The sequence below is a fragment of the Colius striatus genome, chromosome 1 (assembly GCF_028858725.1).
Source record: "Colius striatus isolate bColStr4 chromosome 1, bColStr4.1.hap1, whole genome shotgun sequence".
Lineage (NCBI taxonomy): Eukaryota > Metazoa > Chordata > Aves > Coliiformes > Coliidae > Colius > Colius striatus.
The window spans coordinates 199,612,700-199,630,834 of NC_084759.1; the positions used below are offsets into that span (position 1 = coordinate 199,612,700).

At 42.0% G+C, this 18,135-nt stretch overlaps 1 protein-coding gene across 2 annotated transcripts in view; it reads left to right on the plus strand.

Moving 5' to 3' along the window:
• The window catches only part of FAM107B (family with sequence similarity 107 member B), a 62,307-nt gene extending 45,280 nt beyond the window's left edge, over positions 1–17,027 (plus strand). For both annotated transcript variants that reach the window (XM_062019873.1, XM_062019868.1), the window contains 3 exons: positions 6,280–6,463; positions 11,854–12,007; positions 13,939–17,027. In XM_062019873.1, coding sequence (XP_061875857.1) covers positions 6,336–6,463; positions 11,854–12,007; positions 13,939–14,055 — 399 coding nt within the window. In that variant the 5' untranslated portion in view covers positions 6,280–6,335 and the 3' untranslated portion in view covers positions 14,056–17,027. The remainder of the gene's footprint in view (positions 1–6,279; positions 6,464–11,853; positions 12,008–13,938) is intronic.
• The last annotated feature ends 1,108 nt before the right edge of the window (positions 17,028–18,135 follow it).

An 18,135-nucleotide genomic window follows, 5' to 3' on the forward strand; every position in this document is an offset into this window, starting at 1 on the left:
TATCTATAATCAAGGATTAATCAAGTAAATCTCTCTAGTCAAGTACCTCTTACTGCACTGGGAGCATACAGATAAAACTGATAAGGGTGAGCTTTCATGTGCAAACAGTGCTGAGGTGGTACCTGGAAAAGCCCACTCTGCATTTCAGTAGCTCTTTTACTTTCCACCTGAGCTGGCTGATGGGAGGCAGTGCTGGTCCTGTGGTGTCTGAGCAGAGACATGATGATGAATTTTCATGCCAGTTCCTCTCAAAATCAGAAGGGGGAGAGTAAAACCCATATTTCTTCTCAAGGAATGCCTTTGGGTTACTTGTACCAAACCGCAAGCCTACACGGTAGTTTAAAGAGCTAAAAATGTAAGTCTTAAAAAATAGCATTTGATAGTTTACTCCACAGCTCAGAGCAGATGTTGAAGCTTTTTTGAGAATAAAATCTTCGGGAGACATTCAGCATTTGAGCTAATGCTTCTGTGGAAGATATTAATTCAAGAATTTATTAAGTCAAAGAGGAAATCATGGGAATTTAGCCTTAACATAACTGGACTAGTCTATATTTTGATGTTCATTGGTATTTTTAGGCATTTATTTATCTGCTTTTTAAGGGGCCTCAACCCTACGTCTACTTTTGCATCTGGAAATAATTGTGGGAATCGTTTGAAGGGTGAAAATGCCATATTTGTGTGTAATAATATAAATATATGGTGTCTCGCAGGAATTTTTATATTCAAATTCCACATGTAGAGGGTGATTTCTGGTATGAGGAATACCAGATAGAAAATAAATGCAAATCCCTGAATGCCATATAAACACAAGAGGTTTTTTGGCATGAACTTCCTTCTCTTGCAGAAGCCACAGGAGTCCTGTTGCAGCAAAAGCTCTGGCAGCTACTGAAGCCTTAATCCGATGTTGTTAAGATCTACTTTGAATGTGTCTGTAGCTTTCTGTAGCATTCGTTGTACATGTTTTAATGTTACTACCATTAAGGGACTTTTGCTGAAAAAAACCCCCACATACAGATAGAATAAAAAATAGCATTGGAAGCAAGTGTGCCTGTTGGATGTGTTCCCCAGACTGTAACTTGCATGCTTCTGGCACATTCTGGTTCTATTGTATCTATTCAGTATGATCAACTGAAAGTGTCTCTTCTGTTCTCCCTGAATTTACTTGCACTTCAAGGAAAAGAAATGAGATAATTGCAAATATCTGACACCTTGGTCTTGGCTCTCTGAGGTATCTCAAAAACACTTCCTGATTGTCTAAGAGCACTTTGTCTAGTGGGATTTTGAAATTGCTTTGCAGTTCTGTTTGAGGACATAAAATTCTTCTTCCATGAAGGATTCCAGTTTTATTCTTGATGAAAATCTACATGTACATAAGAAGTCACAGACAAAATCTGTGAGAGTTAGGCAGGACAAGCTAGGGTAGATAAATGCTTTTGTGCTGCTTGTGCTGCAACAGCTAATTCAGCAAACACACTGCTGAACCACTTGCCAAATTAGTGGGTGTATTAAACTTGAGTCAAACTCAGCTAAAACATCCCCCAAATCCAAATCTCTTTCTTTCCTCTCGGAGCAAAGTAATGGGGAAACAAAAATGGGTTTTGCCTTCTCAATTGGTCATGTAACAGCAGGTGGTTAAAAGGAGCATCTCGGATGCTCTTAGGGCAATATATTGCTGCTAAGTTAGTATTTGTCTTGTTCCTGTCCCACTGTAGTATTTGTCTTGTTCCTGTCCCACTGTTGCATCTAGTAATGATCTCAAAGCAGTTTTATGTGGTGATGAGCTCATGGAATTAATATTTTTTTAATTGTTATTGCTTGAACATTGATTTCACTTTAAGGACTTTTAAGAGATTCTGTAATCAAGCTTGGCTGGTTTATTGGTGTAAGCCCGAACCTCAGAATAGAAACTCTGGGGCTGCACTGCCAGCTCTGTTCCTGTCTACCCTTGTACCTCAGTTTCCTTTGTAAGTGAAACTTGCCTGTGCTTTTGCAAATGTTTGCTTTGAAAGGGTGTGGGTAGAACTCACACCATCTTAATTGTATTGTTTGCATATAATATTTCACGGTGGCTTTGCAGGACTGGGTTAGTGGCTTCCAGCCAGACCAAGGTTTGCAAAGGATGTGAGAGGATTGACCAAGTGAGAACTGGGTGCCCTATTTCACTGGCTCTGTTTGGAAATCCCACCTGAAAATTTGCAGCTTAATCACACACGGAAGGCATTTACAGCTCCCAAGGGAGTTTTATTCATTCCAGTTTGCTGCTAGTACAGTTCAGGTTACGTTAGGAAACCACAATTTCTGACCTCTGAGTTAAATATGTGTTTAAAAAACAGAGATGGGACAGAAAAAAAGAATAAAAACACTAAGGCTTACCAAAAGCAAATCTGTGTGCTGCAAGATATTACATGAAACTTTCTGAGAAATGATTGAATCAAATCGTTTGTCAGGGGCTTGTGTTAAAAAAAGGTACATTGTTTATGACAGACAGTTGTAGGGTAATTATGCATTTGTCTTGTTTGCCTGAACAAACAGAAGACTTGCCTTGAAGAAGCAGCAGGTTACTTTGAGATTTACTTCCGCAGAGAGCTGTCATTGATAAATGCCTTCTAGGAGACTTGCAGACCCATCAATGCAATGGAACTGGTGGAGGAGTACAGAAAAGCAAATGTTTACCGAGCAGGTTTATTTTGGGTGGAGGGTAGATATGTAACATTTGAGTTGGTTTAGGTGTGGTAAACCTGCTGCAAACACCGAGGAAGTAAGAATCATGTCCTCATTTAGAAAAAAAAAAAAAAAAGAACTGTAGCTAGTTTGTTTATCATCTGTGGTGAAGAGAATAAAGAGCTAGAATTAAGGGCGTGGTGCTATGTGGTATATGTTGTGGTTGTTGTCTACCTATACTTTAGTAAAGCCCTTGACACTGTTCCCCACAGCATCTTCCTGGAGAAGCTGTCTGCCCACAGCTTGGATGGATGTTGGGTGGAAAACTGGCTGGATGGCTGGGCTCAGAGTGGAGGGGAACGGAGTTTAATCCATTTGTTGGCTGGTCACCAGTGGTGTTCCCCAAGGCTCAGTGTTAGCGTTTTTGCAGGGATGGAAGTGAGGCTGACTGGCCTGTAGTTTCCTAGATCAGCCTTCTTACCCTTTTTGAAGACTGGAGTGACATTGGCCTTTCTCCAGTCCTCAGGCACCTCACCTGTCCTCCATGATTGTTAAAAAATGATGGAAATCAGTTTAGCAATCACATCAGCCAGCTCCCTCAACACTCTTGGATGCATCCCATCAGGTTCCATTGACTCATGAGCCTTAAGCTAGGCCAACAAGTCTTTAACCTCTTCCACCCAGGCCAAGTCCTCTGTTGTCCAGGCCATCCTACTATCCTTGCTGGACTGGGCTTCCCAAGGTCTGGCCTTTGTTGTAAAGACTGAAGCAAAGAAGACATTCATTGTTCAATGCTGTGTTCAGTGTTGGGCCCTTCATTACAAGAAAGACACTGAGGTGCTGGAGCATGTCCAGAGACGGGCACTGGAGCTGGTGAAAGGTCTGGAGCACAAGCCTGATGAGGAGCAGCTGAGGGAGCTGGGAGTGTTTACTCTGGAGGAGAGGAGGCTGAGGGGAGACATGATCACTCTCTGCAACTACTTGAAAGGAGTGTGGGGGGAGTTGGTCTCTTCTCCCAAGTAACAAGTGATAGGACAAGAGGAAACACCCTGAAGTTGCATCAGGGGAAATTTACATTGGAGATTGGGAAAAACTTCCTCATTGAAAAGGTTGTTAGATGCTGGCACAGGCTGCCCAGGAAGGTGGTGGAGTCACCATCCCTGGAAGACATGTAACTGAGGTGAAGAGGGACGTGGTTGATGGGTCAGTGATGAGCTTGACAGTGGGAGGTTAGTGGTTGTACTTGATCTTAAAGATCTTTTCCAACCAAAATAATTCTGTGACTCTATGATATTTTGAGAAGTATGCTGCAGTTCAGATTCTGGGGGACTGTGGGTTCTTATTTGTCTTTTTTTTATATGGTGTTCAATTAAACATTGAGGGATTTGAGGCATGAGTGAAGGGCCCCTGAGCTGGGCTGAGAGCTGGGATGCAGGGTGAGGGACCTGTGCTGGCTCAGGGTCTGCTGGAGCAGAGATAGAACTGGGGGCACCTGATAGCAGTGTCCTGTGCCTGGGAGGAACTTACTGAAAACATGGAGATAGGCTCTTCACCATGATACCTGACCAGAGGGCAAGAGGCAGTGGGCATGAGTTGAAACAGGAGGTTCACATGGGTGTCACAAAACCTTTACCATGAAAACAGGCAAGGAGAGTTGCCCATAGAGGCTGTGCAGCCTTGGAGGACTTGCTCTGATCTCATAGCTGTTCCTGCTGTCAGTAGGAGGTCGATGTAGAAGTATTCCTTTGACCTCAGTTTTCCAACGATCCTGTACATTTGGCACATAGTGATAGCTAGTTGCTTGATTGAAGAGAGAAGGATTCTGAAGGGGTGACGGAGGTATTTTTATTGCATGGTCAATGTCAGTAAGAGGTTTATGTCATGCACAGCAATCTACTTACATAGTTCTGAACTGTGGGCAATTTTTATATTAGTTTCAGAGGTCCTTGTGAGAACTAACACCCCCCCAGAGTTCAAAAACACTACATATAAACTTGCTTTGAAAAATCAACGTAGAGGCCACCCTGAGAGCACTTTACACTGACTGGTAAGCTGTTTCTCATTGGATTTGCTCCACAGAAACTTGGTCTGTGAGATGTAGCACCAATAAAACATAAATCACATTATCCATTCCAACAAAGAAGCTGAAAGGGCTGTGCCAGGTCCACTGGACACATTCAAATCCAGAGTGGTTTCCCTGCAGCCACTGAAAGCTTAGTCCTGTCATTTTGCTCTTTCATCTGTACGCACACAGGCAGCTGAAGCAGTTTGACAGTGATTCTGTTCAGTATGAACATACTAAAGTATTAGTGGAAATCTTCCCATTATATCAAGTGGATTTTGAATCAGACCTGAGCAACAATATGAGATTCCTAATGAAAGAAAATAGTTCAGGAAATAAACTGAGACTGAATTTAGACAGGATTTACAGCCTGCAGAGTGAGAGAGGGAGGGAAGGGCTGCTAACAGTGGGATCTAAATTAAAGTACACAGTCAGCTTTTACTGGAAAATACGCAGTGAATCCCAGTGCTTCTCTCATTTGTCTCATAGCCCAGTACAGTGTGCAGCATTCAGCTGCCCTGCCTGTCAGGCTAATGGAGGTTTCTCTGCTTTTCTTTCATGTCCCATTGATTCATCTCTGTAAGCCCACATGCTGTGAGGTTATTTTTTGGGGGTCTGTTGGAGAGGCCAGTGTTTCATCAGACTGATAATTGCACATTCTGCTTGTGGATTTCCACGACAGCGAATGGAGGCAGAGTTGCTCTCAATGTGCTTTGTTTTGGATGCAGAACTTTTTGTGACTGAGGCTTTTTTTAATGGAAGGGAGTATGAATGATCACATATCAATTATTTGAAGACTATAGCTTACTTGTCAGCTGCTGATTAAAAGAGTTGGTGTACAGACACATTTTCTGTATCAGGATAGGAAAATGTCACTTTGCCAGGTGATATAAATCAAGACTTTGTTACCTTCAGATTGGTGAATTTTTGTGGATTTTAACTGAGTGAAATAGGGCCTTTAAGAAACAACCTCACCCAACTTTTTATCCTCCACCTTTCCACTCAAAAATCTGTCCCCCATCCCAACAATGGCAGATCTGGCAATTTCCACATGCAAGCTTTTGCTCGATACAGTACAGTTCAGGACTTAACCACTGAAGGTGTTTTCCCCCTAGCTCACATGATACTGATGCCAGAAAATCAGACTCTGTACAGTTTAGGTACCATTTTGAAAGTATTTAAAATAACCAGTATTTAAAATGTCTTTAGGGTCTTGGTATTGCTGATCTAAAAATGCATCATCTCAGTAGGCTTATTAAAATCAATAGAGCTCTTCACACAACCTGAATTACTTGTTTAGTTCTTCTTAAAAAGGGGGGAAATCTGTGTCTCTGAGTCAATGGATGAAGGTTGTTGGAGATGACTTTGTTGTGAAATTGCCATCTATTTAAAAAGATGCTACAGACCTTTGTTCTGAGAGCCCTTGCTTACTACAGCCAAAATTAATCTAGGCAAATCATAACTGTTACCTATGTAGTATTCAGCCTTCATGTTTTAATACATCTCTAAAAGGCCTTTCGATGTAGATTTACTGCAGTTTTTCTCCTCTTTTACAGATACCAAGAACAAGGACACTGAACCCAAAGATCCATATCCCTTTCCAAGAAAGATTATGGCTGAACCAGACTACATAGATGATGACAATCCTGAATTAATTAGACCTCAGAAATTAATTAATCCTGTGAAGTCATCTCGGAATCATCAAGATCTCCATAGAGAGCTACTTATGAATCAGAAAAGGTAAGAATCTACAAATCACTTGTGCCATCCTCCCACCCTGAATGCACAGCTTGAATTTTAGTTCATCAAAATGACATTCTACCCAAACCCCAGCAAACACTTCGAGTTGATTCAGTTCTTGTAGATGAAAAGACTTTGATTCTTAAGCGTGGCATTTATTTCTGTTTGAATTTCAGTTGCTCTGCGAAAGTTTGCTGTAAAAGACTTCTCGTTTTTGTGAGTACTCACAAAGGGTCAGTTTCAAGAGGAAGCAGTTTAGTTCTCTCCTATCACATTTCAGATTGGTTATATGGGACTGTAATTTGTCTTTAACTCTTAATTATCAAGTATTTGACAAAACTTTGCCATTAGCAGTAAGATGATAAATTTGTGGGTTTTCACCACTCCCAGTGCACTGATTTTATGGGACCACTTTTAAATCAAAGAAGTCTTACATTTTGTTTCACATGAAACCATTATCTACTTGGTTGATCTTTCTTGCAGTGTGATAGTCTGGTGTCTGCTCTGCTGATGCATAAGGGTTTCTTTGTGTGTTATGCAAATACTGCTTCCTCCATTCTGGGATGGGATGCACAGCTGTTGCTCTATGTATTGTTTCTAAAGATATAAATAACTGGAATTTTATTTCATCAACTTCAGAGACACAGGCATTTGGCCCAGAAATGGCTGAAGCTCTATTATTAAAGCTCTTCAGCAATGGAGAACTCAGTTAGAAAACATACTAACAAAGCCATCAGACTACGTGGTGGAAAAAAAAGCCACTAAGGTTGTTCATGCTTCTCCATTTAATCAAAGAGAATCTAACTATGATATAAATTAGTGATTTGCATTGAAGCCACCCAAAGTGGATTTTCCAAAGGCAAGGGTATGGGGATCCATAAAACAGAAGTGGAAAAACAGTTTTTCAGAGTGTATTTGAGAATAAAGTTGGTGGTAGCAGCTATTCAGGCTTTTTGAGACTCAGGACCTTGATAAAGGAGAGGAGGAAGCTACTGCATTGGCTACTCCAGCACAACTGGATTTGGCAGGAAGAGTCATATGATGAAGGTTTGTGGATTGGGGTTTTTTTCCTCCCTTTGGCAGGGTAGTATTTTGAGGGGAGGAGTCTTTTCTACGTGTAATAGCAAAATCCTCACAAATGTGAGGCTTAGGTACTTATATTCAAAATGAATTACAGAGATGAAGACACAGAAGTGGTTTACAGAATGCCAGCTGAATTGGAAGAAACTGGCCTAAATAGGTGTTTGCCCTATTTTTTGTTAATGGGATTAAACATCAAAGTCAGTTTGTATCACCAAGAAGTTTATAGTCATTGAAGGAAAGAGAGTTGAAGTTTCCTGACTTATGATCTTATTTGAAAGGATGTGGAGGCTGCAATAAATTAAGGCTATTTTTTTCTTTTCAGTTTATGAAAGCATAAAGCATTTTTAAATAGCAGGGAGTTCTTTTCTTCTAGGAGAAGATCCTCTTACACAGAGGAGTTGTGCAGTACCCATTCTTCTCTTACTGTGACTTTGATTAGCTGCAGGTATTAATTTTAGAATCTTATTTATTGGTGAAGAAATTAGATACTTTGAGGGTTTTCACCAGCAGAAAACTTGGTATTTTTGAGAAGAAGGATAGTCTTCTGTGCTTCATGCCACTGTTCTAGCTCTGATATGAGGCTTCTTGGTAATCATAGAATCATAGAGTCATTTCAGTCGGAAAAGACCTTTAAGATCGAGTCCAACCACTAATCTTACACTGCCAAACCATGTCCCTCAGCACCTCATCTACATGGCTTCGGAATCCCTCCAGGGATGGGGACTCCAACACCTCCCTGGGCAGCCTGGGCCAGGTTTTGACAACTGTCGAAGAAGTTTTTTTCCCTAATCTCCAATCTAAACCCCACTTTGCACAACTTGAGGCCATGTAGATATTAAACTTGTGTTCTGCTTTGGTACTGCAAACTGTCGTATGTATGGGGGACTTTTTGTGCTCTTACAGAAATCTGTTTAACATGCAGCTCATTTTATTGTGAAGACTCAGTGTAGGTACCAGTAACTTCACTTTTTGACCAATCAGCTTTGAACAGCCATTTCTGAATCTTAGAAGATAACTGACCAGTGCTGGTCTGATCATTCTCCATTCCTGCTGTGAGCAGTGGCTATTGGGTCTTGAACCGATGTATTTACTTACTTGCAGAAACTATGGTTGTTTTGAGTGAACAAAAATCCATGTAGTGTTATCTTAAGGCACTGAGGATATCTTAAACTGGTTTTATGTGTTAAAAGTCAGACTCAGCTCTGCAAAGTATTGGTCCTGTCCCTTCCAGAGGTTTTAACCCTATCAGCTCTAAATTGTGTGACAGCACAGTTTGCTCATTCTAAATCAAAGCTTTAGGATTTTTTATTTAACAGTCACTAGGAGGTGATACAAGACTCTCAGTTAATCCAGTAGCCTCCTGCTTGTTGCTTTTCTTTTTTAAATATGAGAGTGGAAATAGGATTGCCCTTCCAGTTGTTTCATTGCAGATGTAACCACCAACCCCACTTGACTAGCCTGATATTTACTTGTATCTCCTGCAGGTCCCCTTTATTATAGCTACTGTACATCTACATCAGTCTCACGTTTCTGCTTTATTATAGTACAACTTGACTGAAAAAAAAAAGCAAGAACCAGTAAGGTTACTTAGCAGCTTGCCTCTGGTTTGTGGCTCTCTTGGTTGCTAGTTACCAACGTGGAAGTTTTCATTGATTCAGCTCTCACTAATCCAGCAGTAGTAGTAGCAGTAATAAAAAAATCACTCCAACTTTTCTCTGCTTGAGTTTTACGTGTTAAGTCTAATTAAAATAGTATGAAACATAAAACACAAACAGGATCTTGTAGCTTCTGTTGCATTCAGGCCATTATGAGAAATAGGGAACAGCATTTGGTGGTGGTAAATATTTGATTTTGATGTCAGTGTTGAATAATATATGGAGTAATTCATAGATCTCACCATAAAATGGCATTTTAATGTATTATTGGACATGCTGTCAGATACGCTGTGGTGGTTTGGCCCTGGCTGGGTGCCAGGTGCCCACCAAGTTGTTCTGTCACTCTCTCTTCTAACTGGACAGGGGGGAGAGAGAGAGAGAGATATAACAAGTGGCTTGTGAGTCAAGATAAGGACAGAGAGATCACTCAGCAATTAGCATCAGGGGCAAAACAGACACAGCTTGGGGTAAAATGCTTTGATTTATTAATGAACAATCAAACCAAAGCAAGGAACATGAGAAATAAAGCCAAATCCTAAAACATCTCCCTTATTCCCAGGACTCTCCGTCCTCCCCCCACAGCAGTGCAGGGGATAAGGGATGGGGGTTGTGTTCATTACAGTTCATTACAGATGGCCTTTGCCACTGCTTCTTCTCAGGGGGAGGCCTCCTCACACCACTGCTACAATGTGGGTCCCTCCCAGGGGACACAGCTCCTCACAAACTCCTCCAGCATGGGGCCTGCCACAGGGGCAGCTCCTCACACCCTGCCCCAACATGGGTCACCCACTGTGAGAACAGTCCTTCAGGTACTGACTGCTCCAGCCTGGGTCCATCACGGGATCACAAGTCCTGGCAGCAAACCTGGTCTGGTGTGGGCTCCTCTCTTCCCACAGGCTCCCAGGTCCTGCCAGGCACTTGCTCCAGGGTGAGCTTCCCACAATCACAGCCTCCTTCATGCATCCACCTGCTCCAGTGTGGGCTCCTCCACAGGCTGTGAGTGGATCTCTGCTCCCCTGGGGCCTCCATGGACTGCAGGGGCACAGCTGCCTCACCGTGGTCTTCACCACAGGGCACAGGGGAGTCTTTCTTTCAGTACCTGGGCACTTCCTCCCCTTTTTCCACTGACCTTGGTGTCTGCAGAGATGTTTTCACATTCTCACTCCCTGTTGCTGCTGCAGTTTAGCACTGCCCCACAACTTCTTCCCCTTCTCCAATCCATTAATCACAGAGGTGTTACCTCAGTCACTAATTGGCCAGGCTTTGGTCAGCTGTGGGTCCATCTTAGAATTGACTGGCACTGGCCCTATCAGCTACAGTGGAAGCTTCTGGCAGCTCTTTGTTTAAAGAAGCCACCCCTGTAGCTCCCCTTGCTACGAAAAAACCTGGCCCAGGCAAAACCACTACATATGCAGATCATGGAAGAATTAGGCAACCACAGATATGTGGCAAGTAGGGAGGAGTATAACTACACTTTCTGAAAGCTTGTTCAGATTGCTGAATTTCTTAAAGTTGCAATAAAAAATGGTAGGTATTAAACAGTGCTGAATGTTTTCACATAATAGTCTTCACAGGGAAGACAACAATAACAAAGGCAAATTTTGGAACATTCTGCTCTGAGATGACACTAATATCCGAGAAACGAGGAGAGCTTTGAGGCTTATCATAACAAATTTTGAAAACATTGTAGCATAACAGAGATAAAAGAGATAGCTGATGTCACAAAAAGAAGTAGGAGTGAGCGTGTATCTCTGTGCGTGCCTGTATCATGCATCTGCTCAAAGAGTAAGCTCTCTCATTTTAGAGCAGCTGGCTTGGAAAGCAATTTGTGCTGAACAGACACGAAACATCAGTTGATGTAGTACTTAAAGTCTTGTGAGAGGGAGAGTCATCCAGCCTTGGTCTGGTCTCCAAGGTGGCTGCAACTTGTTTTATTCTGGAGTTTTATCGTCTGGGCCTCTTTGTGACTTTGAGTGTATCCTGGGAGCTATCACTGGAAATAGCTTTGCACACAGGCATAGGTAAAGCTCTCACGTTTTCAAGGAAGGACGGGATTCATGATTTCCAGGAGCAGAGTGACAAAATACAGAGGGACACCACTTCTTACATCTGTCTGTGAAAATGTCTGTGGGTGTAATACCCTGTCTGAATACAATCTCTGCAAGTTATCAGCCAGCAAGGGAAGGTGTTTGGTCCAAAAGTTGTTTCTGAGTCTTGATTTGTTATTTCTTTTTAATTATATTTTTATTTTTTAAATCCATTCTTCTGGAATGGAGAGAATAGAGGGAAGGCTAAAGATGAGTCAAAATAGTGAATTATACAGGAGAAATACTTACATGCACATTGCAAGGAGATACCCTCAGTAGTAATATGGCTTAAATTCTAGTTTAGGGGGTTTGTTAGAAACCAGGCAAATATCTGTATGATTTTTCTAGGTGGATTTGGCAGGGGGGTTGGACTGGATGATCCCTAAAGGTCCCTTCCAACCCATACCATTCTATGATTTATGAATTAATTATATTTCAGTGTATCTAAATAAGCAATTACTTGACTTCAGAAGACCTGGCTACAGTTCTGTGTGAATTTCTGCAAATTAAAACTGATTTCTTTCTTTTCTGTTTCCCTTACCACTCCTCCCATTTGTATTTGAAGGGGTCTTGCACCTCAGAACAAACCAGAGCTACAGAAGGTGATGGAGAAAAGGAAACGAGATCAAGTTATTAAACAACAAAAAGAAGAGGAAGCACAAAAGAAGAAATCAGACCTGGAAATAGAGCTACTGAAACGCCAGCAGAAACTGGAGCAGGTAAGATGGAGGATAACACTACCTTTACACAGCTACATCTGAGCTGCTCACCCCAGGCTGTCTTTGTAGGCAGGAAAGAAGCAGCAGCTGGTTTTTGGCACATTTCCTCTGATCATATGCAGGTATCTTTCCAATCACACTCTGTGATTACCTATTTGTTGTCACTGTGTAGGAGCTGCATATGACGTCTGCCTTTGGTCAGATGAATCCTGCACCAGACAGCAGGAGTATGTGTGGAGCACTGACCTTATTTAGCCATTGAAACTGTAGTGAATTAGTCAGCTTTTGACATCTAACTCTTAAGAGATGATCCACTAAGAATGCCTGTCAGGTTGTAGTGCACCAAAACTGGTGGATGCTTAAAGACTGAAAGAATCAATTGGTTCCTTCTCCCAAGTTACCTAAGAAACTAGGTGACTTCAAAAAGACCTTTTGCCTCCTTAAAACATGTGAGCCCATTGGCATTTTCAAATGAAGGAAAAGACCCTTAGACCCTGGGTATGGAGGTAATGTGGCACTGGAGTTCATTGTGGTGAAGCTTACTGCTAGGCACAGGGCCAGCCAAACCTCTCTGAGCCTCTTAAAGCACTTGCTGTACCTGCAAGGAAACATCTCTGCAGCAAAACACCTCATCTAAGAAGCCACTGTGCATCAAGCACTGCATTTATTTCTAAATAAACAAATGCTTTAAAACAGTATGTCCTGTTTTCCTCAATGGAAATCAATTGAGTCAAATAAGCAGGTGTAATCCAATCATTATTTAGGTTGTGGGGGTTTTACAATAGTTTTGGGTTTTGGTTTTTTTTTTAATTCAGCTCATAAGTATTTTTTGAGAGAGAAAACTGTTGTGTTTGTATCATCCTGTCACTTTCCCTTGCTGCTCTTAAGGACCCAACTTCCACTGGTTGAGATGGTGGTAATTTGAAACTGAGCCACTCAAGGGTGTATGTAGAATAAAAAATTCTGTTGGAAGAGGAAAAGACTGCCCATTGCAAACAGTGTTGTGACTTTGTAAACATCACAGGAATGGCATTAATTGACAACAGGACTCATGGAGGAATGTTGTCATGATTTACTGTAGCAAGGCATGTCTCTTGCCAGTGATCCAGAGTCAAAGGAGAGATTATTTAGGTGAGCTGTACGTGATCCCCATTAATCAGGGAGACCTTTGTCTGTTAAGAAACAACAATAAAAGCTCCTTTCAGGAGCTTTTGTTAGTTTTCTAAAGGATTGTTTCTTTCTTTCTTTGATTTCTCTGCCTTCACTGAAGATTGCCAGGCAATCCATAGTCTGTGTGCCTTGCCCTATCGAGCACTTTCTAACCTCGTGTGGCAATTGTAAGTGGCTGCGTGGGCAGGAGCTCCAACTGGCTTAAAAATGTCACCAAATGGGCTCTCAAAAATGAACTAAGGGCCAAGGAGGATTTCTTGAGTTGTTTATTGCATTGTGTGATAGACAAAACAGATACACCAGAAGAGGCTCAAGTTAGATACAGAAATCCATAGCTAGACACTCAGAAAGAAATTCCGCAAGTGTGCTCAGTAGCAGCTGTTGGCTTGTTTTCTCTCACAGGCCACATTTGTCCTTGACCTGTTGTAAAAGCCAGAGAAGAGAATTATCATTGTTTCTTTAATGAAGATGTCCAAGAATTTCTTCAGAAATGCTTCATCTCGTTCTTGTACTAGGCTCATAGAGTTTTTGTGGCAAAGGTTGACATCTGACACAAGCTAGAGCCAAGGATTTGAAAAGGTTTATCATTTATGAGAACCAATACTCCCAAAGACATGCAATTTTATCTTTTCCATAAGATAAAGAAAGGAAGCAGTTCCAAGAGCTTTACATGGCCAGTTATTGAAACCTTTAGGTTTTTTGGCTTGTATTTCAAGGGTCTGTTTCATATAATTGTTTTTTACATATGATTCTCTTTTTAGCTTGAACTGGAGCAACAGAAGATACAGGAAGAGCAGGAAAACACGCCTGAATTTGTCAAAGTCAAGGGCAACTTGAGGAGGACGGTCCAGGAAGCAACAGAAGCACCAGAGTCCTAAAGCCAGAGCCTGCTAAGACTTCCAGCTTTCCTGCAGAGAGAGGCTTTTGCAAGTTGTCTCAGATTTTGCCCCTCAAGAGGAAAGATAACGTGTGGATTAAACAGACAGTCCCATAAACAGATTGACTTGCCAAATGCAGTCCTGAGATCAATGGATGAGGCGGCTGCTTGTCAGTTGGGTGTCATGGACCAGTCTGACGTGCTTACTCAGAGATTTGAACCAGGGATACTAGAGAAGTTCCTTCAGTGTTGCACTGCTTTATCTCTTGTGATCCTAGTTTAGTGGAGATACACAGATTATATTTTGCTTTAAAACAGAACAAAAAATCCTCCTGTGATATCTGATGAAGCTTTGCTGTGCAGGTAGATTTCCTCCATCTAGACCTACAGCCTGTGTTTATCTCACAATACTTTGTGTCTAGTTGGAATTTTTATCAAATCTGGGAGGATACAAAGTGTGTTGATCACTGCTGCCCATCCCCACTAGGATAGGCAGGCTGTGGGCAAGATCAGAATGCTTAGAATTCACCAGCAGTGAAGAGTTAAGCAGCCTTAAAGCCCATTTCTCCACATTCATCATGTAGAATTTGGGCTATGAAAGAGCTGATGATCCTCTCACCAGGGAGAATCCAGAAGCTGATTTATCTCAGTCTCTAAACCATTGTGTACAGGCCTGTGCAGTGCTACCTGTGAATTTACCTCTCAATGCAAAATAATCTGTCTTCTACTTCTTGTCTTTTGAAATCTTACTTCCTTTGCTGTTGTGGCCTTTCTCCTCTGAGGACATGCTGATCTGAGTGCAGTGTTAACCCATTATTTGGTAGTGTTTAAACTCATTTGCTGGAACTGATACCAGGAATCTGATTTGCCATCAGTTCCTGCTCTTTGCTCGTAGGAACTTGTTGCTGTGTCTGCAACAGCACACTGTTTAAGCCACACCAAACTGATCACTGAAATCTACTGAAATGGAGATTTTTTTCCCTCACTTCCCAAAGTGAGGCATAAAATGAAATTCAGTTAATCCTATCCTGCCTTCAGTCTCAAGAAAGAAAGGAAATATGTTACCACTGAGTCTTAGGGTCCACTTCTGTCACCTTTTGCCTTTCCACAAGTTGCCCCTGTGACTTGCCATTAATAAAATGTTGCTCAGCTTGCACAGGGATTGCAGAATCTGGTCCTTCAGCCTGGGATGAGGAAGGAGGAATAGATTACTCACGTAGAATTATAGAGCTGGATTCTTAACTGATGTGAATGGGTGCAGCTATCTTCAGAATCTGGGGAGAGATAGAGCCTCATCTTCCTTGGTCGGCACAGTCCTAGCTCTCACTGAACCTGTGCTCATCCCTATCAGCTGAGGATCTAATCCTAGTCTTTGCCTTATGATGCTGAACAAAACAATTTTTGCTCTGTAATTACATTGGACATAAGTGTTAGAGAACATTTTTTCTTAATACCAGCAGTGGCATGGTTTTTTTTGTAGAGGTGGTGGGGGAGGGTTTGTTGGTTTGGTTTTTAGTTCCTTCTGCCTTTCCTGTAAGTATTGGATGTTTTAAATACAATTTCAGCAGAGCACTTGGGACAAAATGCTCACAATTAGAAATGTTTCCTAGATACAGACTTCGATTTGTCAACATCCAGGCATTTTTTTATGAGGCCATAATCATACTGAGAGTATATTGAATTGTGATAAGTGTGTTGCCATTGATTTACACTTGCAGTGTGACTCACGTCTAGAAGATGAAATGTGAAGTTGGCCTACCAGACTGTTTGGATTATGGACATATAAAAGACAAAGGCCAAACGTAAGATTCTTCCACGTATTTTCTCAACCAAGGACATGTTGAGTGCTGCACGTCCTTCCCTCTCTCCTTCCCTTCTTCTGGAAGGAAAGAATCTTCCTTTCTGGCAGTACATTAGCACTGATTGAGTTTGTTTTGTATCATTGAGACAGCACTATAAATGAGCTTTTCCACACCATGCTCATGTTTTATCTTAGCCTCTCCCAGCCTACCAAGCTTCATACCTCTTGGTTTCCACTCCACAATTCACCTTCTGCTTGGTATGGAAATGTCTGGAAGTTGGAGAGGAAACCCTCCTCTGGCCTGAGCAGACCATTGCTTCTCAGCTGGTTCCCCTCGGTGAGCATGGCTATCCTACCACATGTGCACAGTGAAAGGACTTGGTGTAATCTACCTGGCTTGATGGGAGACGAGGACCTCTCCTTGGCTTCAGGGAGCGTGTTGGCTTGGGCCCTTCAAGGCTGAAGGCATTCTGTTTTCTGTCTGTGTCAGTCTGTGATTCAGGGTAGGGTTTCTCTTTCTGGAACACAGGAGGCCAGAAAACTCCCTTGTACATACAGCTTGAAAGTAGATTTTTGTTTTCAGTTACAATTAATTTCCTGTGTGAACAGAACATCAACGTGTGTGTTAGAACATCTTCGATTCCTGCTGACCTTGTAGTCTAGAAATCCCATCCACCTCCACATCAGTTTGATAGGCAAAGGTTTGTCTTTAAAGTCAGGATTGGGCTAGAATGGTCAACCCTTAAATGTGGATGGTCAGCTAGTCACACCACAAGTGTCCTGGGAGGCTTCTCAAGGGAGAAACTGCTTGCCAGTGAGCATAAGCAATTCCTCATCTGCCCTTTAGCTATATGGGTTTTGGAGCAATCTGGAAAATACTTCAGTGATTTGAAAACAGCTGACTTACCACTTTGTACTTTTTTAAAACTCTTGCTTTTGATAGTATAGTAGTAAATTTTTTAGCATTTTTGTGGCTTTAACCTTCTGTTCATATCTGCACTTGTTTGAGTGTACATATATAAATATATATAAATATAAAATGGGAGCCTTAATGGATTTGTTTTCATAATTTAATATTTTTTGTATTTGCCTCTTGTATAATTGTTTTTAACTAAAGGTATTACGAGAATGAGGGTGAAATACTTAGAACCAAAGTTATGCTTAATAAAATCTACTCCATGCTTGGCGTATGCAGTGATGTCTGTCCTATCCTGCTGGAAACAAAGCCTCTGAGATCATGCTGAGAAATCCAGGTTGGTTAAAATTCTGCCGTGCAGGGAGAGGTATCAAGATCATGATGACTTTTGGGTTCCTTACAAGTGCATCTGTGTTTATATATGCAAATTTATTAGCAAATTAATTAGCAAAGATAAAGCTCATTGTGTCTTGGCCTTATTGTGAGTAGTTTTGATGCAGAATGTGTTTGGGACTGGATGGATGTTCAGTGAGTGCAAGGTGAGGCAGAGCATGAGGGAAAACTTAGTGGGAATTAAACCATTGTGGAACTCACTCCCTGTCCTGCGAACTTCATCAAAGTGCACCAGGCAAAATGCAACCCTGGAATCAGCAGCGCAACGGCTCCATCCTAAAACAGAGCGTGGAAAGCATAATGAGCCTGGTCCTGGGTTCCACCCTGCAAAGGTCCTTTTAATTTAGCCAGCACTCAAGCCTGTGGTTCTGGTAGGGAAAACATGGACATGTGAAGGAAAGTGCATGCACAACTGATTTGCTGGGTTAGGGTCTGATTGCTCAGGACCATTGCTAAGAGCAAAATCCCGAGTCAACAGCAGATGGAGAAAAATAGCAGGGGGGGAAGAGAGGTGGAACAGGTGTGGGCCATGGATTCTCCTTGAAGATCCTCAGCTCTTACTGGTGAGCCCTGGTGAGCCAGGGACAGGTGGTGATGGAGGGGTAGCTGGAGAGGAGTGTGGGGTGAAACAGAGTGGGGGAGGAGAAGAGCAGCGAATTCAGAACAGATGTCAGGAAATGCTTTTTCCTTCAGAAACTGCTCAGCGTGTGGAATGGGTCCTGGCAGCCCTGCTGATGCAATGGCGCTGGACTCGCTCCAGGAGCTGTCAAATGTGGGGGAGGTAAGAAAGAACAGAGAGTTAATGAGGGCTGAGTTTCTTTGGTGGTTTGAGATACTGCCCTGTGCTTTCCTACCTCAAGCATATCCAAATGTGTTTTGAATTACCTTTTGATACTCCAGCTCCAGAAAGAAAACAGCAAGGGCACATGATCTGCTTTTGTAGCATGTCCAGCAGAAGAAATGATCTTCCT